Raw genomic sequence first — 18,720 nt, forward strand, 5'->3', positions numbered from 1 at the left:
TTAAGATGAAGGAAAATCTTTTTTGGATCCCAAGAATTTCATTCAAACTAACAAATTTGCAGGCTTAGATACACGAGGAAGAATAACTAACACAGTCATCCAGTATGACATATAGCAACGGGAAACAAGCACAAAATAACAAGCTTTGCATCTCAGGGAATGACGCAAAAATCAAATTCACCATTTTATTCGCAGTTTATGATAATGGGATGGCAACCCTTTCCTTTCCACATACTTTGTGAAATTATTAAAGCACCAATCAATTATTACCAAGTCTATAAACATGGCCATAAATATTAAGAGTAAGAAATTCCAACTTCCAAAACTACAAATTTGGAACCGCAACAAGATGCCTACCTGTATGCTTCTCATGGTCAACATACTCTTGACTATATCAACAGTAGAGTGAGCACCATTAGATATTTTCCAACCACCATAACAGCTTTGAATAACAAAAGAAATCAAAAGAAAAATACAACGTGAACTTTAATAGCCATGTTTCAACACACTTGAGTTATTCTGTTTTGAGTTGATGAGAAAAGACTCTCATATATGCTTCTACACAGCAGAGTTGTTATGTTTAGGGTTGGGTATAAGTGAAGAAACTAAGAGAGAAATATCAAATACACACGTTTGAAAAGAACTCTTGCAGTTATTAAAGGAATACAAAAATGAGAGGTATAATGGGTTCTTACCAGAGAGGTTCTCTTGGAGAAGTAGCATGAGATAAGCACAAAGCAGACCTGAAGTATATTTCCCAACATCAGGACACTGGATAGAATCATCGGAAAAGAATTACGACAGCTAAAGGAAAATTATACTCTTGCATTCTGAACTCTGAATCAAAGATTAATTTTCATATTCTGAGAGAACATACAGTAAGCAGTAAGTTAAAAAAGTTAAAAAGTCTAGTGAGAGAATTTTTTGAAAATGCACACTCTCACCTTCAGACGTCGAACATTAGGGGTTCTTCCACTGCTCAATCATCACCTTCATCTACTGAGATTTGTCGATCGACTTTTCCTCAATCATTGGCGCCGGCCGACGGCCGTCGGCGACATTCATATTCTCATTTTTTGCACCTTTCTTGAGTGTGAGAGAAAAATTCAAAAATGCCTACCCTTTCCGATTGTCACTTTAGCTGGATGTATTCTCTTACGAAGTAATCTACTGAACTCAGCCGTTCTTCGCCACCCATCATCGAACATTTCCGACCACCTCCGACCGTCCTTGTCGGCGGTTTACTAAAATCTTTTCATCCAGATAATACCCATTTCTATTTCTTTTGTCTAAAGACCTTCACTGAGTTCCTTTCTAATTAAAGCCACTCATTCAGATAACCGAATCTTTTTACCATACTCAGATATGTTAAGGATGGAGTGTAGTAAGTACCAGGCTGCTAAGGCAGTAGAAGAGGTTAGAATAGAGCAAAAATTATTTCTAATCTCATTGGGAAAAAGGGGGTGATTCTATCTGTGACAGAAAAAACTCGGAATGCGAGCTACATGCTGGAACTAGATCGTGAGAGTGCTTACTGGCTGAGGAAAATAATGTGTGATTATATTATCAATCCTAAATCATATAAAACTTTTTTTTTTATCAGAAACTAATAATTTATTAAGGTGATAATAATTGATATTACAAAGCTAGTGGATGAGCAATCCACAGTCCATCCACTGATTAGCTAACTAGAACAAGTTCATAAGTAGATAAAACACCAATCCCTAACTAGGTCGGAGAGAAGTAAATGTTGAAACACTGGCACACTAGTCGTCCATTTTGCCACTGTGAATCTTATCTTCTCCCATAATTCCTCCGACGAGTCTTCTTTGTCGTTGAAAATTATGTTATTGCGCTCTATCCATATCGACCAAAAGGTGCAATGTACAATGATGTACCAAAAAATTCTTCTTCCCCTTTGATTGAGAAATCCGTTCTCCACAACAAACATATCTCTTGAAGCTGCTGGAAAAATCCACTCGAATCCCAGGTGTTGCATAACCTTGATCCAAATTCGTCTTGTGAAAGAACAATGTAACAGCAGGTGGTCTTGGTTTTCCTCACTTAGCTTGCACAAGCTGCACCACTGTGGGCGTAGAACGGTACTCGGCTGTCTCTTCTGTAAACTGTCACAAGTTTGCAATCTGCCCAAAGCCACTATCCAAGAAAAAGCCTTTACCTTTTGTGGGATCGGTACTTTCCAGATGTTTGTGAAATAAGGGAAAGATAGATTAGCCAAACTTGGGAAGAAAGAATAGAAAAGAGAACTGACAGAGAAAACACCCGATGGCTCCCCTAGCCAAACCCTGACATCGACAGAACCCACACTCAAAGAAGCTGACTCTAAAATACTTAGAAGGGAAGTGTACTCACCCAACTCAACGTCATTCAACCCTCTCCTGAACCTCACATCCCACTGGACGGACGTAATTCCTTGACTATTTGAAACAGAGTAAAATTGATCAATTGGTTTATTTGAAGATGAAGAGAGTAAAAAAAGGTGAGGAAAACGATCTTTGAAAGACAACCCACCCACCCACGAATCCTCCCAAAACCGCAGTAAATTCCCTCCCCTTAGCGCCGTGCCAATCAAGTGTTGACAAGAAGAATGGGACCGAGAAATAAACTTCCAAGGGCTTCTGAAAGTCGAATTCCTTGTCTGAGACCCCTTGTCTGAGACAGAAAAGGGGATAATGGATCTCCTTGTCTGAGACCCCTTCCCCCCTTGAACTTTCCCCCTTGGTCTATGGTTGATAAAAATTGAGTACGAGACATTAGAAACGCAACCCCTGATCCACTTCCTCCACTTAACCCCAAAGCCCTTCTTTAGAAGCACAAAGTCTAGAAATCGCCAGTCCACGTTGTCATATGTCTTTTCCAAATCGACTTTCAGTATCCATCCTTTTTTCTTTTTCCTTCTGTACTCCTCCACAACTTCGTTAGCTATGAGACAACAGTCTGTAATCTGTCTCCCTCGAATGAATGCGCACTGATTTTCAGCCACTGTTTTGCTCATAACTTTCTTCAATCGATTAGTCAAGACCTTTGCCAAAATTTTGTACAAATTTGTGATTAGACTGATAGGTCTGAAATCTTTAATCTTCGTTGCATCTTTTTTCTTTGGGATCAAGCAAATGTATGTTTCGTTTGTTTTTCCATTGACGATACCGTCGTCGTAGAATTCACCAAACACTTTGAGTAGATCATCTTTAATCGTATCCCAACTCTTTTGGTAAAATGCTAAAGTAAATCCATCCGGCCCCGGAGCTTTTGCACCATCACATTCAAGCACCGCTCCTCTGATTTCCTCCTCCGAGAAAGGCCGTTCCAACTGCTCGGCCTTCATCAAAGTAACTGGCCTCCATTCCACCCCGTCTAAACCCGATCCATCCCCTCCTGATTTTTTGTATAACTTATTATAGTACCCAATGATTTCATTCTCAATCTTTAATTCATCTGAAGTCAGTGACCCATCCTCCAACTCTATCTTGTCTATCGTCGCTTTGTTGCTCCTACTCTTCAAAAGAGAATGGAAGAATTTGGAGTTTTGATCCCCATCTTTCAACCATTTTACTTTTGCCTTCTGACTCTCCATCTGTAATTTTCGAATGATCATTGTCTCCAACTCACCTCTCTTCGCGTCTCATTTAGTTGCTCTGACCACATTCCTTCCGCCTCTCGCTCGTCTAGCCGGCTAATCTTATTCCTTAATTCCGAAATTTTGTAATCTACATTTCCGAAAACCTCTTTATTCCAAAGTAGAACCCTGTTTTTTGTTTCTTTGAGTTTCATCATAAACTTATAACCTTCCCATCCTTGAGTGTTCCCACTGCCCCACCAATCTTCGAGAGACTCTTTAAAATTGTTGTGCGTCAACCAGACATTTTCGAATCTGAAAGGAGATGGTCCCCATTTCAACCTTGTTGTGTCAAATATTATCGGGTGATGATCAGAGGTGATTCTCGGCAGCGCTGTTAGTCTATAATATGGGAAAAGGTCCTTCCACCCCCCAGAAATAAGGAACCTATCTAGTCTGCAACAAATGAGATTATCCCTGAAGTTGTCCAAGTGAACCTCGCGTTTAATAACGAAGGATCGTGCAAACCCAATTCCTCGATCCATGCATCAAAGCAATGCATACTGGTTGTATAAGTGGTGCTGTTCATCTTTTCACTCAAATTCCGAACGACGAAATCTCCGCCGACACACCAATTATTCCAACAAATGGAATGCAGCCCTGCAATTTCGTCCCAAAATAAGTCTCTGTTTCTTGGGTTGCATGGACCGTAAATGGCTGAGAACCACCAATTAGTTCCCTCTTTCCACTTTATTTGAACTGAAACTGAAATATTCCCAATGAGATTGTCGCTCACTTGTACCACTCGTGGATCCCACATAACTAGGATGCCTCCTGATCGTCCTTCCGCTGGTAAACTAACCCAATCCACAAATCTGGATTTCCATAAACTTGCGACAAATCGACGATCCACTTCAATCTTCTTCGTTTCTAACACCACCACAATGTCCGGATTTTCCTTTCGAATAACCAAGCGCACTAACTCCCGCCTTCTCGCCGACCTTCCCCCCCTAATATTCCAAGAGCATATCTTCATAAACAACGTTTGGAGCACCTCTAAGACGATCCTTTGTTATAGTTGATCCCACATTTCAACCTAACAAGCTCTCTGCTCAACTTTCCCGTAGACTCTCTCATTTCAATTTCATCTGTTAAAATAGTACTCATTTCCCGAAGATTTCTCATTCCATTTAATTTCACCAGCCCTTCATCACCTATGTAAGTGTTTCCCTCGGAACCATTCTTGATCAGTGAACTTGTTTGGCCCCCTCTCCCCCCCAATATCCCAGTCGACAATCCCAAGGCACAAAAATACGCAGGAAGAAAAGAATTGAGTTTGAAAGAATGATTAAACCCGATGATTGAAAGCAGGAAAATACCTTTCCCACTAAAGGATTGGTATTATCGAGAATAGATGGCTCTGGGATGTGCTCTATTTTTTCCTCTTGAAGGAACAACCCTGTGATGTCCATTGCGTCTGCATCATTATTGCACAAGGACTCCGATTGAGAAGAAACGTGACTGGCCGTATCACTAAAATCAAACTCATCGTCCAGTAGGTCGTCTTCTGAGTCGTTGTCGATATTATCTTCGAAATCTTCATGTTGAAGCTCCCTTGTCTTTCTTGATTCATCCTGTTCCGCTCATCGGATTTGATTTGACCACCGTCCTCATTTAATCCAGAAACGTCTCTGTTAGCTGTGTTGGACTTTTTGCAATAAATCTGTCGGTATGTATGCAATACCGAGGTAGGTCCATTTTCGCTATTTTGTGTGCCCGAATCTTTGTCTTCTCTGTTAGGTAATGAATGGATAGGAGATCTTCTGAAATCCTCAATTTGTTTGGGTGAGATCCTTTGTAAGATTTTTCCCACCTTCCTTTCAGTCGGTTGAGCTGAAGTTAATGATTTGACTGAATGCTCTTCATCTTCTTTGGCCGTAGACTGAAGACCCTGCCCCTCTTCAATCAATACCTTGTGGATGTGCGGTGGCGTCTCGATTTTCTCCAAAGTCCTGCATATATTTGAATTTCCCCAACCTGCCATAGTCCTCTTGCCATTAACCACTACTTGGGCGTATGTCTGCTTTTCGTAAGTCTCGTAAGCCTTACTATCAAAAGGGTGATAATTCTGAGTTCCGTATTGACCCCGTTAAATGGAATCAAAATTTTGTTGTTGATGAACCCATCTTTTGTTCCTTTGACCTTGATCTTTGCTGCCCCTAGATCTCGGAGTCTCCTTGTATCGTTGCTAACCTCCACTAAACCCCCGCAGTGTGCCCCGATCACTTTGAAATTATCCAGCGTCCATAAGTTCCATGGTAACCCCGTTATCTTAATCCAACTGTTACAGCACTTGATTACCGAATCTGCTGAATTGATGTTTGGCCTCCATTCTTCGAAATCCAGAGCCACTCCAAATTCGAAAAAATCCTCTTTTCAGATTGAGATAAAACGAAAGTTCCTTGGTACATTCTGGCCACCAAACCGCTTTGTTAGCTTGAAACGGATGTACTTCGATCCTCCTCTTGACGTCTTTCCCTAGTATAATTTCAACTTGTGACCACGATACGTTGACCCTACCTTTAGTGATGATAATGGCATCATGCCAATCTCTCTCTGTAAATTTCCAGTCACTGTCCTCCTTAACCTTTTGCATTCCTTGATTGTGAATCCGTTCGACCTTCTGAGCTAACTTCTGAGTAGTTTTATCTCTGATACTGGCTTTGCCATACTCAATCGGTTTTTGTTCCATTCTCTGTGACTTCCCAGACAGTAGTTTGATAAGGATATCAGATATCCTAATCCATCCTAGAGCCTTTAAACCACTTGGTACGATGATATTCTGTCTCTTCCCCGTTGAATTGAATCTTGATATCTCTAAAAACAGGCCTCTTCTGTTAACAAAACGCTAAGCGATGATTGTTGCACTTCTGCCCCTAAATCGATTGAAGTCCACACATGATTGTGGATTAAGAATGAAGTTATTGAGTTTAGGGCTGATCCATGTAGACTCCTCGCGGTCGAGTTCAAGAATATAGCTTGCGTTCCTTGTTCTTTCACACCACCGAATCATCGAACCTCCGTTCACCGGCTTTAAAGAAAACGTCTTAAACTCAATCTTAACCGTTTCCTCTCTTACCGTTGGCTTAACAGACTGGGACATTATTCCACTGGCTATGGCGACGAAATAGAGAAGCTCCGATCCAGAAACACAAAGTTTACCAGGGATGCAAAAAGGCTAGACGGAGTACTGGGAAAAAAACGTGAACAAGTTCGGTCGGTTATGGTCGGAGAGAAAGTTAATCGGAGAGGGTAATATGCGGCAAAGTATCCAGTAAAGAAAGCGAGCATAAGGCGACGCATTTTCAGGTAGGCAGGTAAAAAAATTAAATGGGGGCAGCCGCCGGCGCCGTTATCAGTAGGAAGGACGATCAACAATATTTATGGATTGAGATGTTGAATGCACGGAAGAAGAGACCGGTATCTTGAGGTGTGAAAGAGTGAGGGAGCATTTTCAAAAAAATCTCACTCTACAATTTTACATTTATTATATGCTATGCATGAACTCATATAAAACTTTTAACATAATGAGATTGGGGGAAGCAGTTGTATCTGTGCAAAAATTTATCAATGATCGAGGAAGCTATATTGAAGTGTCAAAATTTGAGAGATCCAACAAGAGGCAGCGAATTATAATTCCAAGTGGAAGTTATGAAGAGGGTTGGAGATGTATGGTGTTTTATGTTGAAAAAATTCTGAGCAACAGAAAAATGGAAGGAGCATACCAACCGAAGGGTAAACAGCAAATTCGGCAATCTTTGTATCGTGGTAAGATCAATCCAAGCTTTACAGGGTCCGGGAACATTGATGCCCATTCAGAATTTCGACAGTGCTCGAGTAAAGAGTGGAATAAAGCACTGATTGTTACAAAAGAATGCGTTAATATATCTTGGGAAATGGTAACAGAAGCCCTTGGTAAAGCGGTGAAGAAGAAGATTGAGGTTTTCCCTTTCAAGGCAAATAAAGCAATGTGGTGGCCAAATAGCGGGGAGGATTATGAATTCTACTTGAAAATTAATAGATGCTTTTTGGAGAAGAGGATTTCTTTGAGTTTTGAACGATGGAGGAGCGACATCAACACGGAAGAGGAAGTTTTTGAATGTTGCAACAGTTGGATCAGGATTATTGGATTACCATGGGATATGTGGACAACAGATGTGCTCAAAAATATAGGGGACAGTTGTGGAGGATCGGTGGATATTAGTCAAGATACTATTTTCCTCAAAGATTTGGCAGCTGCTAAAATCAAAGTGGTGGGACTAGAAGGGGGATTCATTAATAGCTCTTTGGTAATACAGACACCACGCGGTCCTCTGAATGTTCGCATTTATGTTGATTCGATCAACATTTCAGCATATGATATCTACGAAAAAAGATCCTATGCACAGGTAGTAGTTGATGGTGCAAGAGTGATAGCTGGCTGGGGTAGAGTGAAAAGACCAGTTGATGAAGATACTGGACATCTTAAAAAAGATGGTGTAGCGAAGGATTCGATGGCCACAACAGAATACCAACAGATTAAAAGTGACGAAGAAGCTGCCCAACAGAAAATAGATGGCACAGATATGGTATTGGGGGGAGATTTTCCTTCAACATACAAAGAACGAAATACAGCAATACTCGAGTCATTCAAGGGATGGAAGTGTTTGTTGGAAATCAACAGGAAGGTGTTTACATAGAGAGAAGGACAGGGATTAAGGGTTCTAAAACAATTGGGTCAGAACCAGTGCGCGGAGGCAAACAAATCAAGATTCTCAAAAGGGTTAGTCCGAAAGGAGTGGATGATTTCGACAAGGGAATGGTTCAATCAATGAGCAAAGTAGACAGTGAAAATTCACAGCGATATGGTAGTTTAGCTGATACAAGCAACAAGAACAGAAATTCGAAGTAGTTTATACAAGAAGAAAATCAAGGACAAATTATGGTGGTTTTAATATACAGGATGAGGATGTGACAAAGACAAATACACAGCGGATGGATAATGGATCATTGCACAGGGGACAGGATGGTACATGGGAGGACAGGGATTTCACAATGGACCGAGGTCTTGCGCCGGAAGAGGAAAGCGATTATAGTGACGTCGAGACCCATATTTCTGAAAATTCGGACACGACGACACACACCAGCTTGGGATTGGAGGACATAGGAGATTTCTTCGCACCAACCTCGGATAAGGTACACAACAAAAATACTTACTCTCATAATCATTTTTCCAATCCTTCACTTCATTCTTCTTCGTCTTTTTCCTTCAAACAAATCTCGGGGGAGGGGAGGGATTTAGAGGTTAAGGGAGATAAAATGGTTAGTGATAGGTCGGGTATGTCGGAGATCAAAATCCACAAGGGTGATAACAACAGTGGGGGAATGATGATATTTTCCGAACTTGACAGAGGTAATGGATGTTTGGAGATGATGGGAGTACAAAGGGTGGAACTGGGGGCTGGATTGAATATGGTTGGAATAAGTGCAAGGGGAGAAAGGTGTTTAGATGAAGATTCTCTCTTGGAATATAAGAGGGGGAGGTTCGGCAACGAGGAGGGGTTTCATTCGAGATATGTTACAGCAAGGAGAAGCCTGACTTAGTTTTTCTACAAGAAACAAAAAAAGCAGTTGTTGGCAGAAGTTTTATATCCAGTGTGTGGAAATCAAGGTTCGTTGAATGGGTTCATCTACCTTCACTCGGCAGATCATGTGGTATTTTGGTGATGTGGGATCCAAGAGTGGTATCCATCACAGATAATATGATTGGGGAATTTACGGTTTCGGTTTGTATAGAAAAGGATAAAGACCTAGAAAGCTGGTGGTTTACTGCAGTATATGGCCCATGCAAAGCACGATTGAGAAATAAGTTCTGGGATGAATTGGCGGGGGTGTGGGGATATGTGGTGTTTGGGAGGGGATTTAATGTTGTGAGATCTTTGACCGAGAAAATGAACGGTCATTCACAGACAACAAGTATGGATTGTTTTGATATGTTGGTACAGGAATTGGAATTGTATGATCCCCCATTATTGAATGCGAAATTTACATGGTCAAATTTGAGGGCTATACCAATTTGCAGCAGACTAGATAGATTCTTGTTTTTGGGAAGGTGGATGGAGTTATTTCCATACCATAGGCAATCTGTTTTGCCTCGAATAACATCGGATCATTTTCCAATTGTTTTGGAGACACAAAACTCAAATGGGGGCCGAGTCCATTCAGATTCGAGAACATGTGGTTGAAACATAAGGGTTTTAAGGAAAATTTTCGAGATGGTGGAATAGCCCACAACTTCAAGGTTGGGAGGGATATAAATTCATGAGAAAACTTAAGTCTGTTAAGGATGAGATCAAATTATGGAATGACGAGGAGTTTGGGAAGACTGAGATGAGGGAAGCAGAATTGAACAACAGAATTATTACATTGGATGAGAAGGAGAGTGAGGGGAGGGAGAATGGTGAAGGGGTGAATGAAAAAAAACTGATAAAATGGGAGTTGGAAGAATTGGTGTGTCGACGAAACAGAATGTTATATCAAAAAGCAAAGATAGAATGGTTTAAAAGAAGGAGATCACAATACCAAATTCTTCCATTCTTTACTTAATCACCGAAGAAGCAAAGGAATAATTAGTAGATTGGAAAAGGAGGATGGAGTGGTTATAGAGGATGAAGGTCAAATAATTAAAGCCATTGTCGATTACTTCCAACAGTTGTACAGTAAGAGAGAGGTAAGAAGATTTGGGATTGAAGGAGTAGAATGGAGGCCTATCGATGACGATATGAGGGCTGAGCTTGAACAACCATTTCTCGAAGAAGAGGTTAAGAAGGCGGTTTTTGAGTGTGACAGATGCAAAGCACCGGGGCCTGACGGTTATACTTTGGCACTTTATCAGGATTGTTGGGTTGTAGTCAAAGGGGAGTTAATGAAGGTTTTTGAGGAATTTTACGAAGGAGGGATCATAAACGGGATAACTAATGAATCGTATATATGCTTGATACCAAAGAAAAATGACTCATTAAAGGTTAAAGATTTCAGACCCATTAGCCTCACAACGAACTTATACAAGATAATTGCAAAAGTGTTGGCTACAAGGATGAAAAAAGTTTTGTCACATACATTATCCGAATCTCAAAATGCATTTATTGAAGGGAAACAAATTTTGGATTGTTGTTTGATTGCTAATGAGTTGGTGGAAGAAGGGAAGAAGAAAAAAAAAAGGTTGGGTATTGAAAATTGATTTTGAAAAAGCGTATGACAATGTGGAATGGGATTTCTTGGACTTTGTGTTAGGGAAAAAGGGATTCGGAGAGAGATGGAGAGGATGGATAAGAGGATGCGTATCTAATGTCTCGTTTTCCATCATGATAAATGGGAGACCGAGGGGGAAATTTAAAGCAAATAAAGGGCTTAGACAGGGAGATCCTTTATCACCATTTTTGTTCAATATGGTAGTCGATGTTTTGGGAAGTTTGATTGATAAAGCAAAGGAGGAGAATTTAATCCAAGGATTTGAAGGGGGCCGAGAAAAGGTGGAAGTATCACATATCCAGTTTGCGGATGACACACTGTTTTCGTTCAAAAGGAGGTTCACTTAACCTTTTTGGTGCAAATCTTGAACTTTTTTTGTGATATGTCAGAAGTAAGGATCAATTGGGATAAGAGTGCTTTATTGTGTTATGTCAAGATGAAGTTGAAGAGGAGTAGATGGCCCAGAGGATTGGTTGTCGTAGGGATCAATGGCCAATTATATACTTGGGAGTTCCTTTAGGGGGTAAGTCCTCTAAAAGTGTCTTTTTGGGAACCTATCCTGATCAGGATTACTAGAAAATTGGCAACTTGGAAAAGGCATTTTTTGTCCAAAGGGGGAAGAGTAACATTGATTGCTGCGGTATTGAATGCTTTGCCTATATACTTTCTGTCACTTTTCAGGGTACCAAAAGGAGTAGCGGGGAAGATGGAGAAGATAATGAGAGATTTTCTGTGGGATGGAAATGAGGGTGAATCACATTGTCATATGGTTGTGTGGGAACAAGTTTGTAGACCGAAGAGAGGTGTGGCTTAGGTATTGGTAATATTTGTTTGAGAAACAAAGCGCTTTTGGGAAAATGGTGGTGGAGGCTTAACGTTGAAATGAGCCGTTGTGGAAAATAATAATAAAGAGTAAATATGGGTTACAAGAAAACGGTTGGGATGCAGGGTTGGCTACGAATGTGACATTTATATGTCCGTGGAAGTTCATCTCTAGATCTTATCCGACATATCACCGACTACTAAGATTAGTGGTTAGAGGGGGTACAAAAATCAGGTTTTGGGAGGACATTGGTGGGGGGGATTTAGCTTTCTGGGATTTGTTCCCTTCTTTATTTCGTATTACTTCGGTTCGTAATTTGCCTATATCTTATTTTGTTGCATTCGATATTGTGTCACATGATTATTCTTGGGATTTGCATTTCCGTAGGTCTCCCCGAGAGGAGGAGGTCGTTCAGTTGTCTTCGTTTTTAGGCATTTTGGATAGGGTTAGTTTGGTGGAAGGGGTCGATGATTTTCGAGTGTGGGAAGGGGAATCCGTCTGGGAAGTTCACAGTCAAGTCTTTTTTCCATTCATTCTTCTCCGCGAATAATTGTGTGCAAAATTTCAAATTTTACCATATTCATTTGGAAAAAACTCCTATTCCATCAAAGATTTCAAATATTCTCGTGGACGGCAATCCTTGGAAAAATACCTACATCCGAGGATGATGCAAAGAGGATGGCTAATTGTGCTCTTTCTCCCAGTTGGTGCGTGTTGTGTCGGAATGATTTGGAACACAAGATCATATGCTCATTCATGTAAGCTTGCTAATGAATTATGGTCTAGGGCTTTGGAAGAAATGAGATTGGTTTGGGTCATACCGAAAACAGCACGAGATTTGTTTATTACGGATCTTGGACAATGGGTCGGCAAAAGAGGAAGAATTTTTTGGAGGGTTGGTGATCCATGGCATTTTGTTGGGGTATCTGGTTAGAGAGAAATAGAAGAATCTTTTAAAGAGTTGGAAGACAGCGCAAGGAAGAATGTTGGGAAAAAATCAAGATCAAGGATAGCAAATTTGGATTGGAAATATTAAGAGTTTCAGAGTTTATCGATACTTGATCTGTTTACGAGACTGGACTTATGTTTATTGCTAATTTCATGATTTTATCTTTCTTGGTAGTGGACCACTAGTCCATTTCATGTAAAAGAAACACTCTTTTTTTTAATATATTATCAAGTTTATTATCAAAAAAAAAAAAGAGAGAACATTACAGCAAGTTACTTTGACATAATCACACACGGACACCAATAAAATATGGTGGAAAACTAATCTCAAACACAAATCTTTTGTAGGGGATCCATACACAACAATTTCAAGCCAGTGAATGAATATGGTTGTGCAAGGGTTTTATTTTCACCAAAACCTGCACTTAATAGAATTTTCCCCTTAAAACAAAAGTTTGCATGATAACACGAACTATCTGATCACATAAAGCATTCTAAAACTTGACCCCGGAAGAAAGGCAGTATTCAACTAAATTGCATTCGTGCATCAGCCATCTCATGAAAAGACTAGAAAATCTATTTTCTTTAACCCACGGTTGCATCTTATTTAAAAAAGTCAGTGAGAAACACTTCCTTTGAAAACATAAGCGAAAATCAAATCGTTTATTAGTTTATCACTCAAACATACTATAAAGTAACTCCACATACCATGGTATTCTAATGGCGACAATGGAATCTAAACCTTAAAGTTTCGTAATTATAAATAAAAATTGCTATTGTACATAAGGATGCAGTTGATGGTAACTGCATAATTTAATCCTTATGAATGTATAGTAACTTACATGTCAACAAACAAATACTACATTTGCTGCCAGAAGAAAAGAAAAAAGCAACATCCATATAAGACCAACAATTCCGTCCTAAGGTTTACTCTAAATTGCACTTCACTAATTATAGAATTTAAGTGCTTGATAATACATAATAAAAGCACTGATTTTTTAAACATTAAAGACTCAACTCTTTGAAACAGCACCACTGAACCAACAATTCTAATAATTCGATTAGATTAAGGTAAGCAACAATTGTCACCAACTAATTCTACCCAGATATTAATGAAGAACAATATAAAAAAGACAATAGTAAAAACTATGAGGAAATATGATCATACAAATTCCATCGAAGATATCATGGAAATCAAATAACTATTTAAGGTGTTCAGAATTATTAGACCATCACGGGAGGGAGATCAAATGGATGTATAAGGTGATTATTCCGTAAAATATTTACCTAGAAATATTAAAAGCAAATAAAATGAAAATTTTAAAAAGTAGCCTATAGGAAGGTCGAGTAGTAAGGCTTTCTATAATTCCATGGCACACAAGATATTAGTAGTTGCTAATTTATTTTGAAAGCTGTATGCACTTAATACATAGTCTGCCAAGTTGTCCTCGATCTACACGCTAAGAGACAGCATATGATTAATATTTGGTTAGTGCTGATATCAAATAACCAATTGTCACATTTAAGATATATATTAAGGTGAATTAAATGCTGTCAAGAATTATGAAATATGACCTTTGGCTGGACATGATAAATGCAATGTTGAGAATAATTCATTTTTATAAACTGGAGTGGCTGACGCATCTAATAAACAGACCTTTAGGGTTGTTTCTCATTGGACTCCACTCTTAATCATTTTAATTTGTAGTTTCGTCCCAATGGCGAGAAATATCGACATCAGAATTCTAGATTGAACATGTTCTCTTTTTCATGTCGAATGATTGTCCCGATATTTTCGGATAGAGATGGAACTTCAAATCCTTGTGAGTTATTATTTCTCAACCAATTATACCTCTATAGCTACAAATAGTGGGTAGTGTACACAAACTTTAAAAGGTATGCTAATGTATGCCAATTTTACACCAAGTACTATGCATTCAAATATTCTCCCGTTTCATATTTTCTCTTGGGCATTGGAGGATTTTTGCCGAAATATGGCTGGTGACCCTAAAGCATCTTTTTGCATGACATATTTTAGTGGCAACCTAGGTCATATATTCTTCGTTGGACCCAAATAGCGAACACTTTACCATCTCAAGAGAAATTAATTGAACTAGAAATTACAAGTAGCTAGAGGTTTCCAAAAAAGCTGAACGAACCATCCCATAGTACCACGGGTCATATTCAAGAGAGTAAAGAACAAAAATATATATAACATGTACTCTCCGGAACAAAAAAAGAATATCAGACAAGTATTCAATGGATTTAAGGGTAAAGATGAGATCGACAATGTCATACAACGAAGGATTTATACTCTAAAGCAACATGAACGACAAAAAGTTTGCAAAGGTGAATCACTCACGTTGAAAGTGTGCGTTAAAATAGCCGAAGATCCCATATCTCGAGAGGAACAAGATATGAATATTTTGTATCCTAGGTAAATGCCAAGCAAAGAAGTTATTATACTGAAATCATGGAGAAGCAAGCATTTTACTAGCAAAGAAACAATCAAATCAAAATAAGAGAAGCAAACAGTTATCTATAATCTTACGCTCAACATTATGCTACAAAGCAGCAGCATCCACCTGCAAAGACGAGAGAACAACTAACCCTGTAATACTGAATTTAGAGCTCGAAAAGTTGCTTTCAGAATTGTATAAAAACTTGAACATCCAATCATAATTACAAATAGAACATTATACAATAATGGAAACAGGAAGAAACTGGTGTTAAGACAACGTTAAGCTATCCTTAACCTTCAATTTAGGAGGCACCCATAACAAAAGTGAGGTAGCTTTTTTCTCTCCTAACTTAAGTGCATAATCAATGCCATATTAAAAACACGTTCATTTTAAACACGCATTTATCAAAATGAGATTGAGATTTCGTGAGAGGGAATCTAACTGTACCTTCTTTTTCCTACAATATGAAATGCAAAGTAGATGAATTATACTTAACAATTCACCATAAGAGGAAAGGAAGCATTTCAAAGATCTATCTACACCATGCCTTGATGGGAATTTTACACAAACGGATGCTTACAATTGAGGTGAGATTGCAATATGTTCCATATCACATGCCAACCTTTGCCAACCAGCAGAATTTTTACAAAAATAAAACCAAAATATGCACAAGGATTAAAAGAAAAAAGAATATCAAGCAGGTCTCTGCATTAGACATCCTACAAACGTGATACCTCATATAATGGTCCAGAAAGTTCATGGAGTTTATTTTCATTATCCTTAGTAATCCCCAGACGCCAACCAAACACAAACAATTTAATCAGAGCCATTTTTCTTCAAAAAGGACGTTGATAGAAAGAGCCAGAAAAAAATTATTAATAAGAGTAAGAGATAGGGAAAGGAAAGGGAGAGAAGTAGGAAGGTAAGATGTTCGCAATAATTGATGAGCAACAATCCAGTCCATCCACAATATATGATTGCTATCGGCCATGATAATGTGGAGTTTAAAATGTTTTCGCTGTCAGATTTGTTTAGGGATTGGAGTCTCATATTGTGTTAATATGATTCCAGTTCTTACTTTGTTATGCGATGACCTCTGGTCTCCTTTTTGTAATTAAAATCTTTTGTTAAAATAATATTGTTTCTTATCTTATCAGAAAAAAAGAAACTAGAAGGCATTTCTGAACATAAGAAATAAGTTATATCACATAAAAAGTAAGATATCATAGTGTTTGTTTAAGCATCAAATTATTACAGTTGCAAACCATATCACACTGATTTCTTAGGCTCAATTATACAGAGTGAAACGAAGTTTTTGCCTGTAAAGGAACAACCTACTGCAACGTCCAGAACAGATCGTCATAAGAATGCTCTAAAGTTGCAGCGTTAATAATTCTGCAATCGAGAACAAGCGAATTCCGGAAATCAAAATTTGACTGCGGACTCCAGAAAGGGCAAATTTGATATCAGAAGTATGAAAAACAGAAACATTAGAAACAAGTCTGAATGGCGGTATCACTTGAGTAAGCAAACCTGATGAATTAACATTTGTACTGAAAAGCAAAAGGAAAAAGAGAACCTACAAAGCACATGACCAAACCAACAAAGATAAGAGAACTGTGCCCCTGCAAGACCCTAACAAGAAAAAAATAATTCCCTACTGGTACCAAAATAAAGTTCGAAATGAAGGCAAAAAGCAAAACAGACAACAGCTCTCCTCTCCCTCAACGAAGAGGTATAGATATTAACCAGATTAAAATATCAAGAAAATGAGAATGCATCTCCAGCACACAGGAAGGAGACAAATAGACTACAGGAGCACAAATTTTTTGTCACCTGAGGATGAAATATAAACCAGTCAATAAAGCTACAGGTAACAGTCAAGATTTCACAATAAAATCAATGAATTTTACCTTTCAAAGTTTGCAGATATGCTGTCAAACCAAAACAATAAGTGATCTTTACGGATGCGAGTAGAATAATTGCGGATGCGACAAACAAGTGCAGCATGCCTGCCACGAATATTAGCTCGTTTTAACTCAAGATGATGGATAATAAGTAGCAACATGAATGCAAATGTGAACACTAGAAAAACAAATTTGGAAATTATTGAAAAATATTGTGTCGGATTTGCCATTGAATGTGTGATCCATGAACAAGGAAAAAACATGATATCACACCATCCATCAGCCCAAAGGATACTGTTAAGTATTGAGATATTTGATGTTTATATTTTTTATCTACGCAAAAGAACAAGTTACCATGGCCATTTGCCCTCCACGACTCTCTTTTATCAGGACAACCACATGCTCCCTCCGGGCACATTTTTCAGTAACTGGACTTTTATATGTATTAGCGCACACCTGGAAAGTGAACATTGCCTTGTAACCTTTGACCATAAATATGGAAAACTGTTTTTCTCAAAACTGAAATAAAGAGGATTACTTATAGTGTTGGGTTTAGAGACTTCTTGTAATGTGGTTGCGGATTACTTATCCGCGCAAATGGTGTAACATTATATTATCATAATAAATTTAGTTTTCTATCAAAAAAAAATAAATAAAGAGGAATACTTCAAGTCATACCAAATACATGGAAGCAACTAAAAAGATCTCAAACTATTTCAAAAAGCAAAAGAATTAGAAATCAAATTTTGATTCATTAAAATCACACTTAATATTTACTTATGTTCTCTCAGTTTATTTACTTATGTTCTCTAAGTTGTCCTTTCCTCTCATTATGTTTTAAAAATTTTGCATCATATCACAGCTGAAAAGCCTTCAACAGTTTTATACCGTATTTATTTCTGCTCAAAATGATATAAATGGAATTCTACATATTGAAGTCCAAAATTCTATTAAGCCCTTTTAGTTCATTTAAAAGCTTAAATTCATGTTAATTGTTGAATCAAAAAGGGGTCAGAACTCAATTTTTCATTTGATAGAATCTCACTTTGAATCTTCAATATTGAAATCAATTTGTAATTTGATTGAAGTGGTTTACTCCACCATTAATATCCCAAGTCCTCTTACGAGCATGAAGTGGTGACAATTATATAAAATCAAGAAGAAAAAATCATTTATGGCGACAACACTTATGACCAGACTTTTCACTTTTTTCTGTTGTTTTTCCCATCTTCCTATTATTCAAAATTTAATAGAGTAAGCTGCTACAATTTTAGCAACAATGGAACATAAAATAAGGTTGAAAATAACCACCAGAAGATAAAACCAAGCCCATAACCCAATGAAATACAAAAGAGCCATATCATGTCTGGTAAGCACACAACCACAAATATGCAATGGAGTATCAACTTTAAAAGGCACAACAATAAAGTTGCTGCAATAAGTACCCGGCAAAACACAAGGGCAACAAGCTCCGCCACCTTGAACTGTGAGCTTGTCATAATCCCACATTTTTCACCCCTAATTGAGTCACTCAAAATAATAATAATAATAATATATAAAATACAAACAAGAACAGAGAAGTAGCATTTCATAAACCCACCAAAAATTAAGCACGTTGTAATTCTAACTCGGGTGAATTGGTGCTGGAAGTACTCATTTGATCAAGCTCCTTGCTCATCACATCCACAAGTTCTAGTAAATAGAACCCATCCA

The 18,720-nt window shown here is 38.3% G+C and overlaps 2 protein-coding genes across 2 annotated transcripts in view; both read right to left on the reverse strand.

Moving 5' to 3' along the window:
- Window positions 1-18,704, reverse strand: part of LOC142534972 (serine/threonine-protein kinase ATM-like) — a 33,919-nt gene extending 15,215 nt beyond the window's left edge. The window contains exons 1-6 of the mRNA XM_075641625.1: window positions 18,608-18,704; window positions 18,453-18,525; window positions 17,362-17,463; window positions 17,014-17,112; window positions 15,001-15,223; window positions 696-771 (exon numbers count right to left, since the gene is read on the reverse strand). The gene's annotated coding sequence lies outside the window, so the exon portion shown is untranslated. The remainder of the gene's footprint in view (window positions 1-695; window positions 772-15,000; window positions 15,224-17,013; window positions 17,113-17,361; window positions 17,464-18,452; window positions 18,526-18,607) is intronic.
- LOC142534974 (uncharacterized) lies at window positions 1,441-4,871 on the reverse strand. Its single transcript, XM_075641626.1, has 2 exons — window positions 1,899-4,871; window positions 1,441-1,766 (listed from the first exon to the last, which is right to left on the reverse strand). Exons 1-2 carry the CDS (start codon window positions 3,614-3,616, stop codon window positions 1,700-1,702), a joined length of 1,785 nt encoding a protein of 594 aa, XP_075497741.1. The 5' UTR covers window positions 3,617-4,871; the 3' UTR covers window positions 1,441-1,699.
- Window positions 18,705-18,720: the final 16 nt, after the last annotated feature.

The sequence above is a fragment of the Primulina tabacum genome, unplaced genomic scaffold (assembly GCF_025594145.1).
Source record: "Primulina tabacum isolate GXHZ01 unplaced genomic scaffold, ASM2559414v2 Contig767, whole genome shotgun sequence".
NCBI lineage: Eukaryota > Viridiplantae > Streptophyta > Magnoliopsida > Lamiales > Gesneriaceae > Primulina > Primulina tabacum.

Coding starts and splice junctions, on each gene's coding strand:
- LOC142534974 (XM_075641626.1), bottom strand. CDS start 3,616: ATGATCATTCGAAAATTACAGATGGAGAGTCAGAAGGCAAAAGTAAAA. Junction 1,767..1,898: donor AGGGGAAGAAGAATTTTTTG/GTACATCATTGT, acceptor ATGGACGACTAG/TGTGCCAGTGTTTCAACATT.